At 38.7% G+C, this 24,275-nt stretch overlaps 1 protein-coding gene across 1 annotated transcript in view; it reads left to right on the top strand.

Annotated features, from left to right (window-relative positions):
* Positions 1-6,708: 6,708 nt before the first annotated feature.
* LOC124740677 (piggyBac transposable element-derived protein 4-like) overlaps positions 6,709-24,275 on the top strand; it is a 120,232-nt gene continuing 102,665 nt past the window's right edge. The window contains exon 1 of the mRNA XM_047248628.1: positions 6,709-6,818. Within this exon, the coding sequence (XP_047104584.1) occupies positions 6,709-6,818 (110 nt within the window). The remainder of the gene's footprint in view (positions 6,819-24,275) is intronic.

A 24,275-nucleotide genomic window follows, 5' to 3' on the forward strand; every position in this document is an offset into this window, starting at 1 on the left:
GTACACCTTTCACTAACGGTTACAATCAACACAAGCCACAGCAAAATACTGTTCAGCCACAAGCGAACGGACCTTCGGGAACTCTGAAGCCTAAACGCCCGCATAATACGCAAATTTATTATGCGCAAGCGAATACGCCAGGACAACAAGATCCGTTTCCAACCGAGTTCGTACCACAAAACCAACATCAGTTCCAGACGGAAGAAACATTAAGAAATATAAATCAGCAGGAAAGTAAGCGTCGAGCGGAAAATTAAAAGCAGCACCTTTGAGCCTCCTAGAGGATGCTGCAGGTTTGAATGGGGGCACCCTGTCCCTTAGTCCACACGAAATTAAAGCAATTAGGTATGACAAAGAGACAAACTTACGGGATGATCTAGTAGCAGACACTGAGACGAAAGACAATGATGACGTATGGGACGAACAAGTTCAAGCTTCCATGAGGGTATCAATTGCCAACATACCTGTAACAGCTATTGTAGATACAGGAGCTAATATAAATGTCTTATCTTTATGTTTATTTAAGCAAATATCCTCTGTATGCAAAGTTTTATCACTTCCAATTCAAGGTTGCACCATATCGGGAGCAATTGGTCCACTAACACAACGTGTAAATCTTCAGACTCAGCTTCAAATCCAGATAGAGTCTATTTCAGTAACGTGCATTTTTTTATTGTTAAAAACCTATCAGTGCCATGTATCCTGAGTATGGAATTCTTGAGGCAGACGAAAGCTAAAATTGACATCGAGTGTGGAATCTGTACTCTAGTAGCGAGCCAGCAACAAGTAACTGTAAATTTGTTAATAAGTAAGGTGAAGACAAACTTTGGGGTGCTTCAAACAGCAGTACGGCCATGGACTAAAAGACAACAGTACAGTCAGACAGAAGACATGACAGATCTTGAAAGTGTTAATGACGATGATTATAAAGACCTAATTCCTGGTCAGAATGAATTACACGGTAAAGCTAGTGAGTCCATTGAATTATCCATACAACAGAAGAATGAGCTTTACAATTTGTTAACAGATTACGTTCAAGTATTTTCTAAGAAACCTGGACTAATAAAAGGCTTTGAATATCGAATGGATGTCCTGCCCCATTCAACCTACTGTAGAACAAGCTATTCCATTCCATATGCGAGACGCGAAGCTGTCAAGTGCGAGATCAAGAAAATGTTACGCTGGAATGTGATAGAAGTTTCTCATTCACCTTATTCGAGTCCTTTATTGTCTGTGCTAAAATCAGATGGTAGCGTAAGGCTAGTCCTAGATGCAAGATTAATCAATAAAATTATAGTACCCATAAGAACGAGACCAGAGGCTCTTGAAGAGCATCTGCAGAAGTTTCATGGAGTTAAGTATTTGAGTACCCTTGATTTGAAAAGCAGTTACTGGCAAGTAAAACTTGCGCAGGAGTCTAGGAAGTACACTGCGTTTATATTGGCAGGTAGATCTTACCATTTCAAAGTTGTACCGTTTGGACTAAATGTGAGTTCCGGAATTTTTATTTCTGCCCTTGACTATGCACTAGGTCCTGAACTTTTAGATGAGGTAACAGTCTATGTGGATGACGTTCTTGTAGCATCGAAAAATTGGGAAGATCATGTGGCCCTTCTGCAAAAGATATTTCAACGATTCAGAGAGTATGGTGTTACAGCAAATCTTAAGAAATCCAAGTTTGGAAAAAGTGAAATTAAATTTTTAGGGCACATCATCACCCCTGAAGGAATTAAACCCGACCCGGAAAAATTATCTGCTATAAAAAACTTTCCAACCCCTGTTACAAAAAGGCAACTGAGAGGATTTATCGGTCTTACGTCATTTTTCAGACGTTTTGTTCCCAATCAGGTATTGTACAATCCCGCTCTTCACAACCTTTTAAAAAAGAATTCACATTGGAACTGGACGCCGGAATGCCAAGACGGATTTAAGAAAATTAAAGACAGTCTGGTTAACAGTAACATTCTCCATCATCCTCAGATGGATAAGGAATTTTGTATTACTGCAGACGCTTCCTTTGTGGGTATCGGCGCTTGTCTTTTCCAGATTCAATTAGTAAATGGACACGAGCAAATCCAAGTGATTAGCTTTGCGAGTCGAGTGTTATCAGAGTGTGAGAAGTCTTATTCGGTTACGGAGTTGGAGGCACTTGCCGTAATATGGGCTTTTAGGCGATTTAACTATTATATCTATGGAAGAAAAATTAAAGTCTATTCAGACCATCAAGCCTTATCATTCCTCCTTACATGCAAGTTGCAACACCGTCGTCTTACTCGGTGGTGCTTATTCCTGCAGGAATATGACTTTGATATTGTATATATAAAAGGTAAAGATAATGTTATAGCAGACGCACTTTCTCGCTTACCTGAGGGCTTACTAGAAACCAGCGAACTGGTGGAACAAATGTCTAATTATAAAGTCTTGTTAATGAAAGATCCAATTCACAGAAAGTATTTTCTTCAGTTATGTAGGCAGATTCAGATTCTTCAAAATACAGATCCAAAATGGAAAAAGGTTATACAAATTCTTCACGAAAATCCAGCCCACAAGTTGTCCAAGTTTTATAAAGTTCATAACCAAATGCTATTTCATAAGACGTCTGAGTCATCTGAAAGGTGGTGTGTTTGCATCCCTCGAAATTTCATTGAACATCTTCTGTGGTACACTCACATTTCATGGGGTCACTACGGACCAGAAAAATGTAAAAGGAAAATCTCGACTTACTGTTATGTTCCGAATCTACACCAGAGAATTCATAAATTATTGAGAAACTGTGTCATCTGTCAAAAGGCAAAATCCTTAAACATTTCCACTTCAATTCCACTAAATCCAATAGTTGCTGAAAGGCCAAACCAGCTTCTTAGTATTGATTTAGCAGGTCCACTACCCACCGGTAGGGGAGGCGCTAAATACTTAGTAGCAATCCTGGACAATTTTTCTAAGCACATAAGACTGTACGCAGTATAATCTTATTGTGCAAATCCAATAATTCGTCGCATTGAAAATGATTATTTCCCACGATTCGGGGTTCCAGAATCAATTTTGTCTGATAATGCTTCAAATTTCACATCACGCCCGTGGCGTGCATTTCTTGCTCGCCATAGAATCAAACAAATTTTGATATCCCTGTTTCGACCGCAATCGAATCCGACAGAAAGAATCTTCAAAGAATTTAACAGATTTATAAGGACGTACGTTCCGAATAAGCAATCTAAGTGGGTAGACTTCGTAACACCATTCGAACAGATTGTAAACCACCTTCCTCATCTGTCGACCGGATTCACGGCACATGAGTTAATGTCAAGATCAAAAGAGAGGAATGAATGGATAGACCCCCTTCCAAAGTTACAAGACAACGAATTGGACCTAGACGCAAAAATCAGGCAAGCTCTCATATCATTGACAACGTATGCTAACCTCCGAAAAAAGGCATTTGATAAGAAGGTAAACAGAGTTATAGATTTCAAAGAAGGAGAAAAGGTATTAGTCAGGACTCACTTTAAACCATCCCTGTTGTTAAAGAAGAATCGTAAGTGGCAACACATTTATGAAGGTCCCTTTGTGATAATGAGGAAACCACACATTGGTAGCTATTTGTTATCTGACCCTGCCACGAATAAAATCAAAGGATTGTTCCACCATCAAGATTTAAGAAAATTTCATAACGCCAGGAATTAAGTTAATTTAAGCTGTAAGAAAATTCTAAGGTATTGGAGATCAGGATTAACCAATGAGTAACAAGAACGGAACTGAACTGACTACGGACGTTAACCGGTGCTGAAAGGAAACCTTATGTATCAAAACAACGTGTCTGGAAAATAAAATATAGAATAAGTTGCAGACAAGTATTGACATGAATAATCTTTATGTAAACAGGACGACATGTCCTAGAGGCGATTTTCAATTTTAGTTATAAGTTAGTATGTAAGGAAAATGATGTACTCGAGAGGTATTAATTAGCCCCGAGGTACTAAAATGAGGAAAGAGGAAGGAGCGAATAATGCACTTCTCTCGCTAAATAGTAATTTGAGAATGAGCAGGAAGGAGCGAATAATGCACTTCTCTCCCTAAATAGTAATATGAAAATGATGATTATATGTGCTTAGTATTAGTAAGTGAAATTTAATCGAGGACAAATTAATGACCTGTTTTAAAAGGAAATACTTAAACGTCCAGACAAAATAGGAAAGTTGTAAGAAAAGATTCGATTCCATGAGGTTATTCCCTATTTTCAAATGTGACGTAAATAAGGCACCACCTGTTAGCGTAAAACAGTCGGTAGATTTAACTTGTAAATTCCAGCACAGTGCTGTGCCAGCGATAAAATAACATCTCTTTGAAGTGAACAGATACCTAGGATTAAGCATGAACAGATTGATGACGCAGTGCAATTGTTCTAAAAAGGCCTGACGTTAACCTTAAGTAAAAGCGTGATGGAATAAAAAGGAAGTTTATTGTATAACGCAAAGTAAGATGAGTCCAGACTATAAACAAGCTGAGTCAAAGAAGATATGAGTAACATGGTTTATTATGCCAACTTCACGGTACTATTGAGCATTAGCGATACTGCAAATTCACAAGCTAGCAGCACATATAATAAGGATCTCGCCCAAGCTTCACAGGTAGCAACAGCAGCAAAAAACAACACTCTAGTGAGAGGCTTATATATACAAATGATAATTAATACCCAAATGCGTAATGCATAAACTTGACTTAGTCTAAGAAATGAGCAAAGAGTAGTAAGCAAGCTGCAGCAAGATACATATTAGATATACATGCTTGAAGTGATAGATTTTATTTTAAGTGTGCACTGCAATATTTATTGTTTTCTCTGTGATTATGTGATTATTGAATCCCTTTCCTAAGTGCAAATCCTTTAAGATCCTTGATCCTATCCACTCCTCAGGATCAACTTGTAAAGATGCACGTGTGCTTAGGAAGTGAGGCACTACATATAAAAATGAGTAGGTTCGCGACGCGCATATTGCTTTTGTAATGCGCAAGGTAATTTAAATTTTCGACCTGGTTGAGGAGTAATTTAGATTCTGTCGACGATCCGCGAGTAGGCCCGCTTTTCCCACCTTTCTTTTTTCGACTGTTTGTATTTCTACACGAAACTCAGAGGCGGAATTGCTATTTTCAAATCTGTCCTCGAACTTTCTTTAAAGACAAGCACATACGAGAAAAACTTTTGACACTAAATAAGACGAGCACTAAAAAAAAAAAAAAAAGTATTGGTCCTACAAAACGAGTAAGCAAGCGTGATAAAGATTACTATGAATGAAATTAATTTGTAAACGAGATTGGAACGGATTTGGTCAAAGAAAAAGGACTTATAATAGCCTACCTGTGACCGTAGGCTTAAATAAAAAAAAAGACTAATTAAGAAACAGTTGTTTTGATTCAAAGTGGTCAATTAGATTATTTCTCGATTTAAATGAACTCTTGTAAATATTAGTAAGTAAATCAACTTGTAAACACCGTGTGATGTTATGACGCGAGAATTTCTTTTAGTACACCGTTCACGCAGACGCTCACCACAGTGCAAGTGAAGTTTTAAAGTTCGACGGTTTTCAGTGGCAGTATTATACTGCACCATATGTGTGAACAATTTCGTTGATGTGTGTAATAATCAGTGTCATTCCACACATGCAGTTGCAGCGGTAGCTACCACTTACCTGTGAATCCGTAACTGGATAGTGGACAGGAAGTGATGTGAGGCAGTTTCGGTGGCAGAAGCTCCCTCCAGCAATCTAAAAAAAGCACAAAGCCACGATCCGCCGAACAAAAGCGACGCACGGCACCTCAAGTGCGAAATCAACACTCTGCAAGAAAGCTCCGGTCACGTGCGCGCGCACAGACTGAATTTCAAGATTGCTTGCAACAGTGGAGGCGGACAGCCACCATGTGACGAAATAATGTAAACGTTCAACCGCCAACACAGTTGCTGTGCGCTACATTCTGTAGTAAAAACATTCACACCCAGTACTGAAAACATTCTGAGTGTATCATAAACCTTCCGAGAGACTCTAAGATAGAGAAGTTAACGTAATTATTATAATGACTGATTATACACAGAGACAAGTCACAAGGTCACCTCTGAACACTGTTGAAATGTAAACCTTGACGAGAGGTCACGACACGAATGAAAATAAGCACACGAAAATACGTCAAAGGATCCGATCCTTCCTATATCTCATCCCACATGTATATAAAATTAGTTTTGTAAGCTATTCTAATATAAGATATTTTATCTGTTTCATATGTGAAATAATTCGGAGAGCCACACTCGAGCCCTGAAAATGAAAGATATGGACTTCCTTGTCGAAGCCATCACCAGTGGCCGCTCTACAATCCAAGTATATCATAAATAGTGTATGTGCGACGAAAATAAATGTATAATTAAGTGCGACAACGGACAAGGTAATCAATCGACAAGACGATGACAATATAAATAATACTGTCAAAACAGAAAGTTGTGTACCAGTTGTGGTAGTCAAATTACTTTTGCAACGATGAAAAATGAAGTGTGACTCTATTTCCTTATAAATTTTGTAAATATGTGTACTTATAGCCTTAATTTTAAGAATCACCAAGAAAGACTGAATCCATGCAAACACTGATAGAAAACAGAACAAATTCACAATGATTCACCGTCAGTAATTACAAATTGAAACGTTAATTCTTTTATTATGGAATGAATATGAAATGAAACTTCTAATAACCTGTATGTTACATCCGAAAATTACAAATATTCCAATGGGCATGAGGATGAAAGTAATACCTTCGGTATTCCTTCCCTCCTCATGGGAGGCAGTGTAATATTAGTAATTTTCGCCTCACAAACATTAATATACGCTCAATAGTAAACGCCTGATGGCCTAAAGTTATCGAAAAATTGTAAAGTAAAAGAAATGAATCATCGCATAGCAGCGACAGAATCTATTATTCTTTATCTTTGCCCTTCTTGCGCGGTGCCAGTAAATCTCTATGTACATGCATCGATTAATGGTATAAAAAAAGAATTCTGTTGTTTCAAGACAAATGAGGCTTTTCGCGCCTCACCTTTTACTGTTTGTATTCCATGAGAGGCGGACGCGGACTTGCTGTGTTCCGCAACTATATTTTATATTCTATGTGAAAATATTGAGTGAAAATGCTAAATGTTATTTTGTCAATCAGAAAGCATGTAGTTTCTGGTAACTGATTACGAACAGACAGCATCAAGAGAACATTTTGACTGTTATGTATAAAGTATTTAACCACAATGGTCATCTATTGTAATTTAATATGAAAAGGTACGTAGCATTAAAAAAAAAACCTGTGTTAAAGATAAGTGTGCTTATTTTCGTAAATTAACCTTGATGAGTCCATCTCCTTATTTACTTAACTGTTAATTATTTTGTGTTACTTCATCATCAGAAATTACGATCACGCTGATGGGCCGAACGCAGCATGAGGCAGAAGGAACATTATCGTTTTCCTATTATTTCTGAACCAACCCTTTTTAATTGTGTAGCGTTGCATTTCTTTTAAATTCTATAAATCTTCTGGTCCCTTAGTGTTGTTCCGGGTATGACTACATCGCGACTATAAAAATGCACAGAAATGATAATGTTTCTTCCGAGCGATCTCAAATATATATATCAATATGCTGCTCTTATTCAGGTATTTAATGGTCAACGTATGTTATTATAATAGTGTAATAAATCCCTGATTCTGTTGCCAAGTGGCCCACCAAAATATTCACTTTTTCGACATTAAAAAAAAGTAACAATTATTTTTATTTTTTGTCCCCCAAGAGCAACGCTACACACTCCCTCTCTCTATGATTTGAACCTCTCCTGTGAGTCCAGTTTTAGATTCCGATGCTTCACTTCCGGTTTACTGTATACCTTGCACCGTCTTATTGACGATGAAACACAGAAATTACATCGGAATTAAATTCAAAAGGCACAATGCCGACTTAAGTACAAGAGGACTGACACTCTAACTCTGTAGGATTTGAACCTCTCCTGTGAGTCGAGTTTTGGATTCCGATGCTTCACTGTAGGTTTACTGTATACCTTGCACATTCTTATTGACGATGAAACACAGAAATTGCATCGGAACTAAATTCAAAAGGCACAATGCGGACTTATGTACAAGAGGTCTGACACTCTAACTTTCTATGATTTGAACCTCTCCTGTGAGTCCAGTTTTAGATTCCGATGCTTCACTTCAGGTTTACTGTATATCTTGGACATTTTTATTGACGATGAAATACAGAAATTGCATCTGAATTTAATACAAAAGGCACAATGCCGACTTAAGTACAAGAGGACTGACACTCTTACTTTCTATGATTTGAACCTCTCCTGTGAGTCCAGTTTTAGATTCCGATGCTTCACTTCAGGTTCACTGTATCCCTTGGACCTTCTTATTGACGATGAAATTCAGAAATTGTATCCGAATTTAATGCAAAAGGCACTATGCCGACTTAAGTACAAGAGGACTGACGCTCTCACATTCTATGATTTGAACCTCTCCTGTGAGTCCAGTTTTAGATTCCGATGCTTCACTTCAGGTTTACTGTATACTTTGCACATTCTTATTGACGATGAAACACAGAAATTACATCGGAATTTAATACAAAAGGCACAATGCCGACTTAAGTACAAGAGGACTGACGCTCTCACTTTCTATGATTTGAACCTCTCCTGTGAGTCCAGTTTTAGATTCCGATGCTGCACTTCAGGTTTACTGTATCCCTTGAACCTTCTTATTGACGATGAAATACAGAAATTGCATCCGAATTTATTACATCAGGCACAATGCCGACTTAAGTAAAAGAGGACTGACACTCTCTCTTTCTATGATTTGAACCTCTCCTGTGAGTCCAGTTTTAGATTCCGATGCCTCACTTCCGGTTTACTGTATACCTTGCACCTTCTTATTGACGATGAAACACAGAAATTGCATCGGAATTAAATTCAAAAGGCACAATACCGACTTAAGTACAAGAGGACTGACATTCTAACTCTATATGATTTTAACCTCTCCTGTGAGTCCAGTTTTGGATTCCGATGCTTCACTTCAGGTTTACTGTATACCTTGTACCTTCTTATTGACGATGAAATACAGAAATCGCATCCGAATTTAATACAAAGGGTACAATGCCGGCTTAAGTAAAAGAGGACTGACATTCTCTCTTTCTATGATTTGAACCTCTCCTGTGAGTCCAGTTTTAGATTCCAATGCTTCACTTCAGGTTTACTGTATACCTTGCACCTTCTTATTGACGATGAAACACAGAAATTGCATCGGAATTAAATTTAAAACGCACAGTGCCGACTTAAGTACAAGAGGACTGACACTCACACTCTCTATGATTTGAACCTCTCCTGTGAGTCCAGTTTTAGATTCCGATGCTTCACTTCAGGTTTACTGTATCCCTTGGACCTTCTTATTGACGATGAAATTCAGAAATTGCATCCGAATTTAATACAAAAGGCACAATGCCGACATATGTAAAAGAGGACTGACACTCTCACTTTCTATGATTTGAACCTCTCCTGTGAGTCCAGTTTTAGGTTCCGATGCTTCACTTCAGGTTTACTGTATACTTTGCACTTTCCTATTGACGATGAAAGACAGAAAATAGATCGGAATTTAATACAAAAGGCACAATGCCGACTTAAGTACAAGAGAACTAACACTCTCACTTTCTACGATTTGAACCTCTCCAGTGAGGCCAGTTTTAGATTCCGATGCTTCACTTCAGGTTTACTGTATACCTTGCACCTTCTTATTGACGATGAAACACAGAAATTGCATCCGAATTAAATACAAAAGGCACTATGCCGAAATAAGTAAAAGAGGACTGACACTCTCACTTTCTGTGATTAGAACCTCTCCTGTGAGTCCAGTTTTAGATTCCCTTTCTTCACTTCAGGTTTACTGTATACCTTGCACCTTCTTATTGACGATGAAAAACAGAAATTGCATCCGAATTTAATACAAAAGGCACAATGAAGACTTAAGTACATGAGGACTGACACTCTCAATTTCTATGATTTGAACCTCTCCTTTGAGTCCAGTTTTAGATTCCGATGCTTCACTTCAGGTTTACTATATCCCTTGGACCTTCTTATTGACGATGAAACACAGAGATTGCATCCGAATTTAATACAAAAGGCACAATGCCGACTTAAGTAAATGAGGACTGACGCTCTCACTTTCTATGATTTGAACCTCTCCTGTGAGTCCAGTTTTAGATTCCGATGCTTCACTTCAGGTTTACTGTATACTTTGCACCTTTTTATTGACGATGAAACACAGAAATTACATCGGAATTTAATACAAAAGGCACAATGCCGACATAAGTGCAAGAGGACTGACGCTCTCACTTTCTATGATTAGAACCTCTCCTGTGAGTCCAGTTTTAGATTCCGATGCTGCACTGCAGGTTTACTGTGTCCCTTGGACCTTCTTATTGACGACGAAATACAGAAATTGCATCCGAATTTAATACATCAGGCACAATGCCGACTTAAGTAAAAGAGGACTGACACTCTTACTTTCTATGATTTGAACCTCTCCTGTGAGTCCAGTTTTAGATTCCGATGCCTCACCTCCGGTTTACTGTATACCTTGCACCTTCTTATTGACGATGAAACACAGAAATTGCATCGGAATTAAATTCAAAAGGCACAATACCGACTTAAGTACAAGAGGACTGACATTCTAACTCTATATGATTTGAACCTCTCCTGTGAGTCCAGTTTTGGATTCCGATGCTTCACTTTAGGTTTACTGTATTCCTTGCACATTCTTATTGACGATGAAACACAGAAATTGCATCGGAATTTAATACAAAAGGCACAATGCCGACTTATGTACAAGAGGACTAACAATCTCACTTTCTATGATTTAAACCTCTCCTGTGAGTCCAGTTTTAGATTCCGATGCTTCACTTCAGGTTTACTGTATACCTTGGACCTTCTTATTGACGATGAGATACAGAAATCGCATCCGAATTTAATACAAAGGGTACAATGCCGGCTTAAGTAAAAGAGGACTGACATTCTCTCTTTCTATGATTTGAACCTCTCCTGTAAGTCCAGTTTTAGATTCCAATGCTTCACTTCAGGTTTACTGTATACCTTGCACCTTCTTATTGACGATGAAACACAGAAATAGCATCGGAATTAAATTTAAAACGCACAGTGCCGACTTAAGTACAAGAGGACTGAAACTCTCACTCTCTATGATTTGAACCTCTCCTGTGAGTCCAGTTTTAGATTCCGATGCTTCACTTCAGGTTTACTGTATCCCATGGACCTTCTTATTGACGATGAAATTCAGAAATTGCATCCGAATTTAATACAAAGGCACAATGCCGACTTAAGTAAAAGAGGACTGACACTCTCACTTTCTATGATTTGAACCTCTCCTGTGAGTCCGGTTTTAGATTCCGATGCTTCACTTCAGGTTTACTGTATACTTTGCACTTTCCTATTGACGATGAAACACAAAAAATAGATCGGAATTTAATACAAAAGGCACAATGCCGACTTAAGTACAAGAGAACTAACACTCTCACTTTCTACGATTTGAACCTCTCCTGTGAGGCCAGTTTTAGATTCCGATGCTTCACTTCAGGTTTTCTGTATACCTTGCACCTTCTTATTGACGATGAAACACAGAAATTGCATCCGAATTTAATACAAAAGGCACTATGTCGAAATAAGTAAAAGAGGACTGACATTCTCACTTTCTGTGATTAGAACCTCTCCTGTGAGTCCAGTTTTAGATTCCCTTTCTTCATTTCAGGTTTACTGTATACCTTGCACCTTCTTATTGACGATGAAAAACAGAAATTGCATCCGAATTTAATACAAAAGGCACAATGAAGACTTAAGTACATGAGGACTGACACTCTCAATTTCTATGCTTTGAACCTCTCCTTTGAGTCCAGTTTTAGATTCCGATGCTTAACTTCAGGTTTACTATATCCCTTGGACTTTCTTATTGACGATAAAACACAAAGATTGCATCCGAATTTAATACAAAAGGCACAATGCCGACTTAAGTAAATGAGGACTGACACTCTCACTTTCTATGATTTGAACCTCTCCTGTGAGTCCAGTTTTAGATTCCGATGCTTCACTTCAGGTTTACTGCATACCTTGCACCTTCTTATTGACGATGAAACACAGAAATTACATCGGAATTTAATACAAAAGGCACAATGCCGACTTAAGTACAAGAGGACTGACACTCTCACTTTCTACGATTTGAACCTCTCCTGTGAGTCCAGTTTTAGTTTCAGATGCTTCACTTCAGGTTTACTGTATCCCTTGGACATTCTTATTGACGATGATATACAGAAATTGCATCCGAATTTAATACATAAGGCACAATGCCGACTCAAGTAAAACAGGACTGACACTCTCTCTTTCTATGATTTGAACCTCTCCTGTGAGTCCAGTTTTAGATTCCGATGCTTCACTTCAGGTTTACTGTATACCTTGCACCTTCTCATTGACGATGAAACACAGAAATTGCGTCGGAATTATATTCAAAAGGCACAATGCCGACTTAAGTACAAGGGGACTGACAGTCTAACTCTCTATGATTTGAACCTCTCCTGTGAGTCCAGTTTTAGATTCCGCTGCTACACCTCTGCTTTACTGTATACCATGCACCTTCTTATTGACGATGAAACACAGAAATTGCATCGGAATTAAATTCAAAAGACACAATGCCCACTTAAGTACAAGAGGACTGACACTCTAACTATCTATGATTTGAACCTCTCCTGCGCGTCCAGTTTTAGATTCCAATGCTTCACTTCAGGTTTACTGTATACCTTGCACCTTCTTATTGACGATGAAACACAGAAATTGCATCCGAATTTAATACAAAAGGCACTATGCCGAAATAAGTAAAAGTGGACTGACACTCTCACTTTCTGTGATTAGAAGCTCTCCTGTGAGTCCAGTTTTAGATTCCCTTTCTTCACTTCAGGTTTACTGTATACATTGCACCTTCTTATTGACGATGAAAAACAGAAATTGCATCCGAATTTAATACAAAAGGCACAATGAAGACTTAAGTACAAGAGGACTAACACTCTCACTTTCTACGATTTGAACCTCTCCTGTGAGTCCTGATTTAGATTCTGATGCTTCACTTCAGGTTTACTGTATCCCTTGGACATTCTTATTGGCGATGATATACAGAAATTGCATCCGAATTTAATACATAAGGCACAATGCCGACTGAAGTAAAACTGGACTGACACTCTCTCTTTCATTGATTTGAACCTCTCCTGTGAGTCCAGATTTAGATTCCGATGCTTCACTCCAGGTTTTCTGTATACCTTGAACCTTCTTATTGATGACGAAACACTGTAATTGCGTCGGAATTATATTCAAAAGGCACAATGCCGACATAAGTACAAGGGGACTGACAGTCTAACTCTCTATGATTTGAACCTCTCCTGTGAGTCCAGTTTTAGATTCCGATGCTTCCCTTCTGGTTTACTGTATACCTTGCACCTTCTTAATGACGATGAAACACAGAAATTGCATCGGAATTAAATTCAAAAGAAACAATGCCCACTTAGGTACAAGAGGACTGACACTCTCACTTTCTATGATTTGAACCTCTCCTGTGAGCCCAGTTTTAGATTCCGATGCTTCACTTCAGGTTTACTCTATACCTTGCACCTTCTTATTGACGATGAAACACAGAAATTGCATCCGACTTTCATACAAAAGGCACAATGCCGACTTAAGTACAAGAGAACTGACACTCTTACTTTCTATGATTTGAACCTCTCCTGTGAGTCCAGTTTTAGATTCCGATGCTTCACTTCAGGTTTACTGTATACCTTGCGCATTCTTATTGACGATGAAACACAGAAATTACATCGGAATTTAATACAAAAGGCACAATGACGACTTAAGTACAAGAGGACTAACACTCTCACTTTCTACGATTTGAACCACTCCTGTGAGTCCAGTTTTAGATTCCGATACTGCACTTCAGGTTTACTGTATACCTTGCACCTTCTTATTGACGATGAAATACAGAAATTGAATCCGAATTTAATACATAATTCACAATGCCAACTTAAGTAAAAGAGGACTGACACTCTCTCTCTCTATGACTTGAACCTCTCCTGTCAGTCCAGTTTTAGATTCCGAACCTTCACTTCCGGTTTACTGTATACCTTGCACCGTCTTATTGACGATGAAACACAGAAATTACATCGGAATTAAATTCAAGAGGCACAATGCCGACTTAGGTTCAAGAGGACTGACACTCTAACTCTGTATGATTTGAACCTCTCCTGTGAGTCGAGTTTTGGATTCCGATGCTTCACTTTTGGTTTACTGTATACCTTGCACATTCTTATTGACGATGAAACACAGAAATTGCATCGGAATTAAATTCAAAAGGCACGATGCCGACGTAAGTACAAGAGGACTGACACCCTATCTTTCTATGATTTGAACCTCTCCTGTGAGTCCTGTTTTAGATTCCGATGCTTCACTTCAGGTTTACTGTATATCTTGGACATTCTTATTGACGATGAAATACAGAAATTGCATCCGAATTTAATACTAAGGCACAATGCCGACTTAAGTACAAGAGGACTGACACTCTCACTTTCTATGATTTGAACCTCTCCTGTGAGTCCAGTTTTAGATTCCGATGCTTCACTTCAGGTTTACTGTATCCCTTGGACCTTCTTATTGACCATTAAATTCAGAAATTGCATCCGAATTTAATACAAAAGGCACTATGCCGACTTAAGTACAAGGGGACTGACGCTCTCACTTTCAATGATTTGAACCTCTCCTGTGAGTCCAGTTTTAGATTCCGATGCTTCACTTCAGGTTTACTGTATACTTTGCACATTCTTATTGACGATGAAACACAGAAATTACATCGGAATTTAATACAAAAGGCACAATGCCGACGTAAGTACAAGAGGACTGACACCCTATCTTTCTATGATTTGAACCTCTCCTGTGAGTCCTGTTTTAGATTCCGATGCTTCACTTCAGGTTTACTGTATCCCATGGACCTTCTTATTGACGATGAAATTCAGAAATTGCATCCGAATTTAATACAAAGGCACAATGCCGACTTAAGTAAAAGAGGACTGACACTCTCACTTTCTATGATTTGAACCTCTCCTGTGAGTCCGGTTTTAGATTCCGATGCTTCACTTCAGGTTTACTGTATACTTTGCACTTTCCTATTGACGATGAAACACAAAAAATAGATCGGAATTTAATACAAAATGCACAATGCCGACTTAAGTACAAGAGAACTAACACTCTCACTTTCTACGATTTGAACCTCTCCTGTGAGGCCAGTTTTAGATTCCGATGCTTCACTTCAGGTTTTCTGTATACCTTGCACCTTCTTATTGACGATGAAACACAGAAATTGCATCCGAATTTAATACAAAAGGCACTATGTCGAAATAAGTAAAAGAGGACTGACATTCTCACTTTCTGTGATTAGAACCTCTCCTGTGAGTCCAGTTTTAGATTCCCTTTCTTCATTTCAGGTTTACTGTATACCTTGCACCTTCTTATTGACGATGAAAAACAGAAATTGCATCCGAATTTAATACAAAAGGCACAATGAAGACTTAAGTACATGAGGACTGACACTCTCAATTTCTATGCTTTGAACCTCTCCTTTGAGTCCAGTTTTAGATTCCGATGCTTAACTTCAGGTTTACTATATCCCTTGGACTTTCTTATTGACGATAAAACACAAAGATTGCATCCGAATTTAATACAAAAGGCACAATGCCGACTTAAGTAAATGAGGACTGACACTCTCACTTTCTATGATTTGAACCTCTCCTGTGAGTCCAGTTTTAGATTCCGATGCTTCACTTCAGGTTTACTGCATACCTTGCACCTTCTTATTGACGATGAAACACAGAAATTACATCGGAATTTAATACAAAAGGCACAATGCCGACTTAAGTACAAGAGGACTGACACTCTCACTTTCTACGATTTGAACCTCTCCTGTGAGTCCAGTTTTAGTTTCAGATGCTTCACTTCAGGTTTACTGTATCCCTTGGACATTCTTATTGACGATGATATACAGAAATTGCATCCGAATTTAATACATAAGGCACAATGCCGACTCAAGTAAAACAGGACTGACACTCTCTCTTTCTATGATTTGAACCTCTCCTGTGAGTCCAGTTTTAGATTCCGATGCTTCACTTCAGGTTTACTGTATACCTTGCACCTTCTCATTGACGATGAAACACAGAAATTGCGTCGGAATTATATTCAAAAGGCACAATGCCGACTTAAGTACAAGGGGACTGACAGTCTAACTCTCTATGATTTGAACCTCTCCTGTGAGTCCAGTTTTAGATTCCGCTGCTACACCTCTGCTTTACTGTATACCATGCACCTTCTTATTGACGATGAAACACAGAAATTGCATCGGAATTAAATTCAAAAGACACAATGCCCACTTAAGTACAAGAGGACTGACACTCTAACTATCTATGATTTGAACCTCTCCTGCGCGTCCAGTTTTAGATTCCAATGCTTCACTTCAGGTTTACTGTATACCTTGCACCTTCTTATTGACGATGAAACACAGAAATTGCATCCGAATTTAATACAAAAGGCACTATGCCGAAATAAGTAAAAGTGGACTGACACTCTCACTTTCTGTGATTAGAAGCTCTCCTGTGAGTCCAGTTTTAGATTCCCTTTCTTCACTTCAGGTTTACTGTATACATTGCACCTTCTTATTGACGATGAAAAACAGAAATTGCATCCGAATTTAATACAAAAGGCACAATGAAGACTTAAGTACAAGAGGACTAACACTCTCACTTTCTACGATTTGAACCTCTCCTGTGAGTCCTGATTTAGATTCTGATGCTTCACTTCAGGTTTACTGTATCCCTTGGACATTCTTATTGGCGATGATATACAGAAATTGCATCCGAATTTAATACATAAGGCACAATGCCGACTGAAGTAAAACTGGACTGACACTCTCTCTTTCATTGATTTGAACCTCTCCTGTGAGTCCAGATTTAGATTCCGATGCTTCACTCCAGGTTTTCTGTATACCTTGAACCTTCTTATTGATGACGAAACACTGTAATTGCGTCGGAATTATATTCAAAAGGCACAATGCCGACATAAGTACAAGGGGACTGACAGTCTAACTCTCTATGATTTGAACCTCTCCTGTGAGTCCAGTTTTAGATTCCGATGCTTCCCTTCTGGTTTACTGTATACCTTGCACCTTCTTAATGACGATGAAACACAGAAATTGCATCGGAATTAAATTCAAAAGAAACAATGCCCACTTAGGTACAAGAGGACTGACACTCTCACTTTCTATGATTTGAACCTCTCCTGTGAGCCCAGTTTTAGATTCCAATGCTTCACTTCAGGTTTACTCTATACCTTGCACCTTCTTATTGACGATGAAACACAGAAATTGCATCCGAATTTCATACAAAAGGCACAATGCCGACTTAAGTACAAGAGAACTGACACTCTTACTTTCTATGATTTGAACCTCTCCTGTGAGTCCAGTTTTAGATTCCGATGCTTCACTTCAGGTTTACTGTATACCTTGCGCATTCTTATTGACGATGAAACACAGAAATTACATCGGAATTTAATACAAAAGGCACAATGACGACTTAAGTACAAGAGGACTAACACTCTCACTTTCTACGATTTGAACCACTCCTGTGAGTCCAGTTTTAGATTCCGATACTGCACTTCAGGTTTACTGTATACCTTGCACCTTCTTATTGACGATGAAATACAGAAATTGAATCCGAATTTAATACATAATTCACAATGCCAACTTAAGTAAAAGAGGACTGACACTCTCTCTCTCTATGACTTGAACCTCTCCTGTCAGTCCAGTTTTAGATTCCGAACCTTCACTTCCGGTTTACTGTATACCTTGCACCGTCTTATTGACGATGAAACACAGAAATTACATCGGAATTAAATTCAAGAGGCACAATGCCGACTTAGGTTCAAGAGGACTGACACTCTAACTCTGTATGATTTGAACCTCTCCTGTGAGTCGAGTTTTGGATTCCGATGCTTCACTTTTGGTTTACTGTATACCTTGCACATTCTTATTGACGATGAAACACAGAAATTGCATCGGAATTAAATTCAAAAGGCACGATGCCGACGTAAGTACAAGAGGACTGACACCCTATCTTTCTATGATTTGAACCTCTCCTGTGAGTCCTGTTTTAGATTCCGATGCTTCACTTCAGGTTTACTGTATATCTTGGACATTCTTATTGACGATGAAATACAGAAATTGCATCCGAATTTAATACTAAGGCACAATGCCGACTTAAGTACAAGAGGACTGACACTCTCACTTTCTATGATTTGAACCTCTCCTGTGAGTCCAGTTTTAGATTCCGATGCTTCACTTCAGGTTTACTGTATCCCTTGGACCTTCTTATTGACCATTAAATTCAGAAATTGCATCCGAATTTAATACAAAAGGCACTATGCCGACTTAAGTACAAGGGGACTGACGCTCTCACTTTCAATGATTTGAACCTCTCCTGTGAGTCCAGTTTTAGATTCCGATGCTTCACTTCAGGTTTACTGTATACTTTGCACATTCTTATTGACGATGAAACACAGAAATTACATCGGAATTTAATACAAAAGGCACAATGCCGACTTAAGTACAAGAGGACTGACACTCTCTCTTTCTATGATTTGAACCTCTCCTGTGAATCCAGTTTTAGATTCCGATGCTGCACTTCAGGTTTACTGTATCCCTTGGACCTTCTTATTGACGATGAAATACAGAAATTGCATCCGAATTTAATACAAAATCACTATGCCTACTTATTTACAAGAGGACTAACAATCTCACTTTCTATGATTTGAACCTCTCCTGTGAGTCAAGTTTTAGATTCCGATGCTTCACTTCAGGTTTACTGTATACCTTGGACCTTCTTATTGACGATGAAATACAGAAATCGCATCCGAATTTAATACAAAGTGTCCAATGCCGACTTAAGTAAAAGAGGACTGACAATCTCTCTTTCTATGATATGAACCTCTCCTGTGAGTCCAGTTTTAGATTCCAATGCTTCACTTCAGGTTTACTGTATACCTTGCACCTTCTAATTGACGATGAAACACAGAAATTGCATCGGAATTAAATTTAAAAGGCACAGTGCCGACTTAAGTACAAGAGGACTGACACTCTCAATTTCTATGATTTGCAAGTCGCCTGCCAGTCCAGTTTTAGACTCCGTAGCTTCACTTCAGGTTTAGTGTATACCTTGCACCTTCTTATTGACGATGAAACACAGAAATTGCATCCGAATTTAATACAAAAGGCACAATGCCGACTTAAGTACAAGAGGACTGACACTCTCGCTTTCTATGATTTGAACCTCTCCTGTGAGTCCAGTTTTAGATTCCGATGCTTCACTTCAGGTTTACTGTATACCTTGCGCCTTCTTATTGACGATGAAACACAGAAATTGCATCCGAATTTCATACAAAAGGCACAATGCCGACTTAAGTACAAGAGGACTGACACTCTCGCTTTCTATGATTTGAACCTCTCCTGTAAGTCCAGTGTTAGTTTCCGATGATTCACTTAAGGTTTCCTGTATCCCTTGGACCTTCTTATGGATGATGAAATACAGAAATTGCATCCGAATTTAATACAAAAGGCACAATGCCGACTTAAGTACAAGAGGACTGACACTTTAACTTTCTATGATTTGAAACTCCCCTGTGAGTCCAGATTTAGTTTCCGATGCTTCACTTCGGGTTTACTGTATACCTTGCTCCTTCTTATTGACGATGAAACACAGAAATTGCATCGGAAATAAATTCAAAACACACATTGTCGCCTTAAGTACAAGAGGACTGACACTCTAACTATCTATGATTTGAACCTCTCCTGTGAGTCCAGTTTTAGATTCCGATGCTTCACTTCAGGTTTACTGTATACCTTGCACCTTCTTATTGACGATGAAACACAGAAATTGAATCCGAATTTAATACAAAAGGCACAATGCCGACTTAAGTACAAGAGGACTGACACTCTCACTTTCTACGATTTGAACCTCTCCTGTGAGTCCAGTTTTAGATTCCGATGCTTCACTTCAGGTTTACTGTATCCCTTGGACCTTCTTATTGACGATGAAATTCAGAAATTGCATCCGAATTTAATACAAAAGGCACTATGCCGACTTAAGTACAAGAGGACTGACGCTCTCACTTTCAATGATTTGAACCTCTCCTGTGAGTCCAGTTTTAGATTCCGATGCTTCACTTCAGGTTTACTGTATACTTTGCACATTCATATTGACGATGAAACACAGAAATTACATCGGAATTTAATACAAAAGGCACAATGCCGACTTAAGTACAAGAGGACTGACACACTCACTTTCTATGATTTGAACCTCTCCTGTGAATCCAGTTTTAGATTCCGATGCTGCACTTCAGGTTTACTGTATCCCTTGGACCTTCTTATTGACGATGAAATACAGAAATTGCATCCGAATTTAATACAAAATCACTATGCCGAAATAAGTAAAAGAGGACTGACACTCTCACTTTCTGTGATTAGAACCTCTCCTGTGAGTCCAGTTTTAGATTCCGATGCTTCACTTCAGGTTTACTGTATACCTTGCACCTTCTTATTGACGATGAAAAACAGAAATAGCATCGGAATTAAATTGAAAAGGCACAATGCCGAGTTAAGTACAGGAGGACTGACAGTCTAACTTTCTATGATTTGAACCTATCCTGTCAGTCCAGTTTTAAATTCCGATGCTTCATTTCAGTTTTCTGTGACCCTGGGACATTGTTATTGACGATGAAACACAGATATTGCATCCGAATCTGATACAAAAGGCACAATGAAGACTTAAGTACATGAGGACTGACACTCTCAATTTCTATGATTTGAACCTCTCCTTTGAGTCCAGTTTTAGATTCCGATGCTTCACTTCAGGTTTACTGTATCCCTTGGACCTTCTTATTGACGATGAAACACAGAGATTGCATCCGAATTTAATACAAAAGGCACAATGCGGACTTAAGTAAATGAGGACTGACACTCTTACTTTCTATGATTTGAACCTCTCCTGTGAGTCCAGTTTTAGATTCCGATGCTTCACTTCAGGTTTACTGTATACCTTGCACCTTCTCATTGACGATGAAACACAGAAATTACATCGGAATTTAATACAAAAGGCACAATGCCGACTTAAGTACAAGAGGTCTAACACTCTCACTTTCTACGATTTGAACCTCTCCTGTGAGTCCAGTTTTAGATTCCGATGCTGCACTTCAGGTTTACTGTATCCCTTGGACCTTCTTATTGACGATGAAATACAGAAATTGCATCCGAATTTAATACAAAATCACTATGCCTACTTATTTACAAGAGGACTAACAATCTCACTTTCTATGATTTGAACCTCTCCTGTGAGTCAAGTTTTAGATTCCGATGCTTCACTTCAGGTTTACTGTATACCTTGGACCTTCTTATTGACGATGAAATACAGAAATCGCATCCGAATTTAATACAAAGGGTCCAATGCCGACTTAAGTAAAAGAGGACTGACAATCTCTCTTTCTATGATTTGAACCTCTCCTGTGAGTCCAGTTTTAGATTCCAATGCTTCACTTCAGGTTTACTGTATACCTTACACCTTCTAATTGACGATGAAACACAGAAATTGCATCGGAATTAAATTTAAAAGGCACAGTGCCGACTTAAGTACAAGAGGACTGACACTCTCAATTTCTATGATTTGGAAGTCGCCTGCCAGTCCAGTTTTAGACTCCGTAGCTTCACTTCAGGTTTAGTGTATACCTTGCACCTTCTTATTGACGATGAAACACAGAAATTGCATCCGAATTTAATACAAAAGGCACAATGCCGACTTAAGTACAAGAGGTCTAACACTCTCACTTTCTACGATTTGAACCTCTCCTGTGAGTCCAGTTTTAGATTCCGATGCTTCACTTCAGATTTACTGTATCCCTTGGACATTTTATTGACGATGATATACAGAAATTGCATCCGAATTTAATACATAAGGCACAATGCCGACTTAAGTAAAACAGGACTGACACTCTCTTTTTCTATGATTTGAACCTCTCCTGTGAGTCCAGTTTTAGATTCCGATGCCTCACTTCAGGTTTACTGTATACCTTGCACCTTCTTATTGACGATGAAACACAGAAATTGCGTCGGAATTATATTCAAAAGGCACAATGCCGTCTTAAGTACAAGGGGACTGACAGTCTAACTCTCTATGATTTGAACCTCTCCTGTGAGTCCAGTTTTAGATTCCGATGCTTCACTTCAGGTTTACTGTATACCTTGCACCTTCTTATTGACGATGAAAGACAGAAATTGCATCCGAATTTAATACAAAAGGCACAATACCGACTTAAGTACAAGAGAACCGACACTCTCACTTTCTATGATTTGAATCTCTCCTGTGAGTCCAGTTTTAGATTCCGATGCTTCACTTCAGGTTTACTGTATCCCTTGGACCTTCTTATTGGCGATGAAATTCAGAAATTGCATCCGAATTTAATACAAAAGGCACAATGCCGACTTAGGTAAAATAGGACTGATACTCTCACTTTCTATGATTTGAACCTCTCCTGTGAGTACAGTTTTAGATTCCGATGCTTCACATCAGGTTTACTGTATACCTTGCACATTCTTATTGACGATGTAACACAGAAATTACATCGGAATGTAATACAAAAGGCACAATGACGACTTAAATACAAGAGGATTAACACTCTCACTTTCTACGATTTGAACCACTCCTGTGAGTCCAGTTTTAGATTCCGATGCTGCACTTCAGGTTTACTGTATCCCTTGGACCGTCTTATTGACGATGAAATACAAAAATTGCATCCGAATTTAATACATAGTTCACGATGCCGACTTAAGTAAAACAGGACTGACACTCCCTCTCTCTATGATTTGAACCTCTCCTGTGAGTCCAGATATAGATTCCGATGCATCACTTCCGGTTTACTGTATACCTTGCACCGTCTTATTGACGATGAAACACAGAAATTACATCGGAATTAAATTCAAAAGGCACAATGCCGACTTAAGTACAAGAGGACGGACACTCTAACTCTGTAGGATTTGAACCTCTCCTGTGAGTCGAGTTTTGGATTCCGATGCTTCACTGTAGGTTTACTGTATACCTTGCACATTCTTATTGACGATGAAACACAGAAATTGCATCGGAACTAAATTCAAAAGGCACAATGCCGACTTGTGTACAAGAGGTCTGACACTCTAACTTTCTATGATTTGAACCTCTCCTGTGAGTCCAGTTTTAGATTCCGATGCTTCACTTCATTTTTACTGTATATCTTAGACATTTTTATTGACGATGAAATACAGAAATTGCATCTGAATTTAATACAAAGGGCACAATGCCGACTTAAGTACAAGAGGACTGACACTCTCACTTTCTATGATTTGAACCTGTCCTGTGAGTCCAGTTTTAGATTCCGATGCTTCACTTCAGGTTTACTGTATCCCTTGGACCTTCTTATTGACGATGAAATTCAGAAATTGTATCCGAATTTAATGCAAAAGGCACTATGCCGACTTAAGTACATGAGGACTGACGCTCTCACTTTCTATGATTTGAACCTCTCCTCTGAGTCCAGTTTTAGATTCCGATGCTTCACTTCAGGTTTACTGTATACCTTGCACATTTTTATTGACGATGAAACACAGAAATTACATCGGAATTTAATACAAAAGGCACAATGCCGACTTAAGTATAAGAGGACTGACGCTCTCACTTTCTATGATTTGAACCTCTCCTGTGAGTCCAGTTTTAGATTCCGATGCTGTACTTCAGGTTTACTGTATCCCTTGGACCTTCTTATTGACGATGAAATACAGAAATTGCATCCGAATTTAATACATCAGGCACAATGCCGACTTAAGTAAAAGAGGACTGACGCTCTCCCTTTCTATGATTTGAACCTCTCCTGTGAGTCCAGTTTTAGATTCCGATGCCTCACCTTCGGTTTACTGTATACCTTGCACCTTCTTATTGACGATGAAACACAGAAATTGCATCGGAATTAAATTCAAAAGGCACAATACCGACTTAAGTACAAGAGGACTGACATTCTAACTCTATATGATTTGAACCTCTCCTGTGAGTCCAGTTTTAGATTCCG

Source organism: Schistocerca piceifrons, unplaced genomic scaffold (assembly GCF_021461385.2).
Source record: "Schistocerca piceifrons isolate TAMUIC-IGC-003096 unplaced genomic scaffold, iqSchPice1.1 HiC_scaffold_1804, whole genome shotgun sequence".
Taxonomy (NCBI): Eukaryota; Metazoa; Arthropoda; class Insecta; order Orthoptera; family Acrididae; genus Schistocerca; species Schistocerca piceifrons.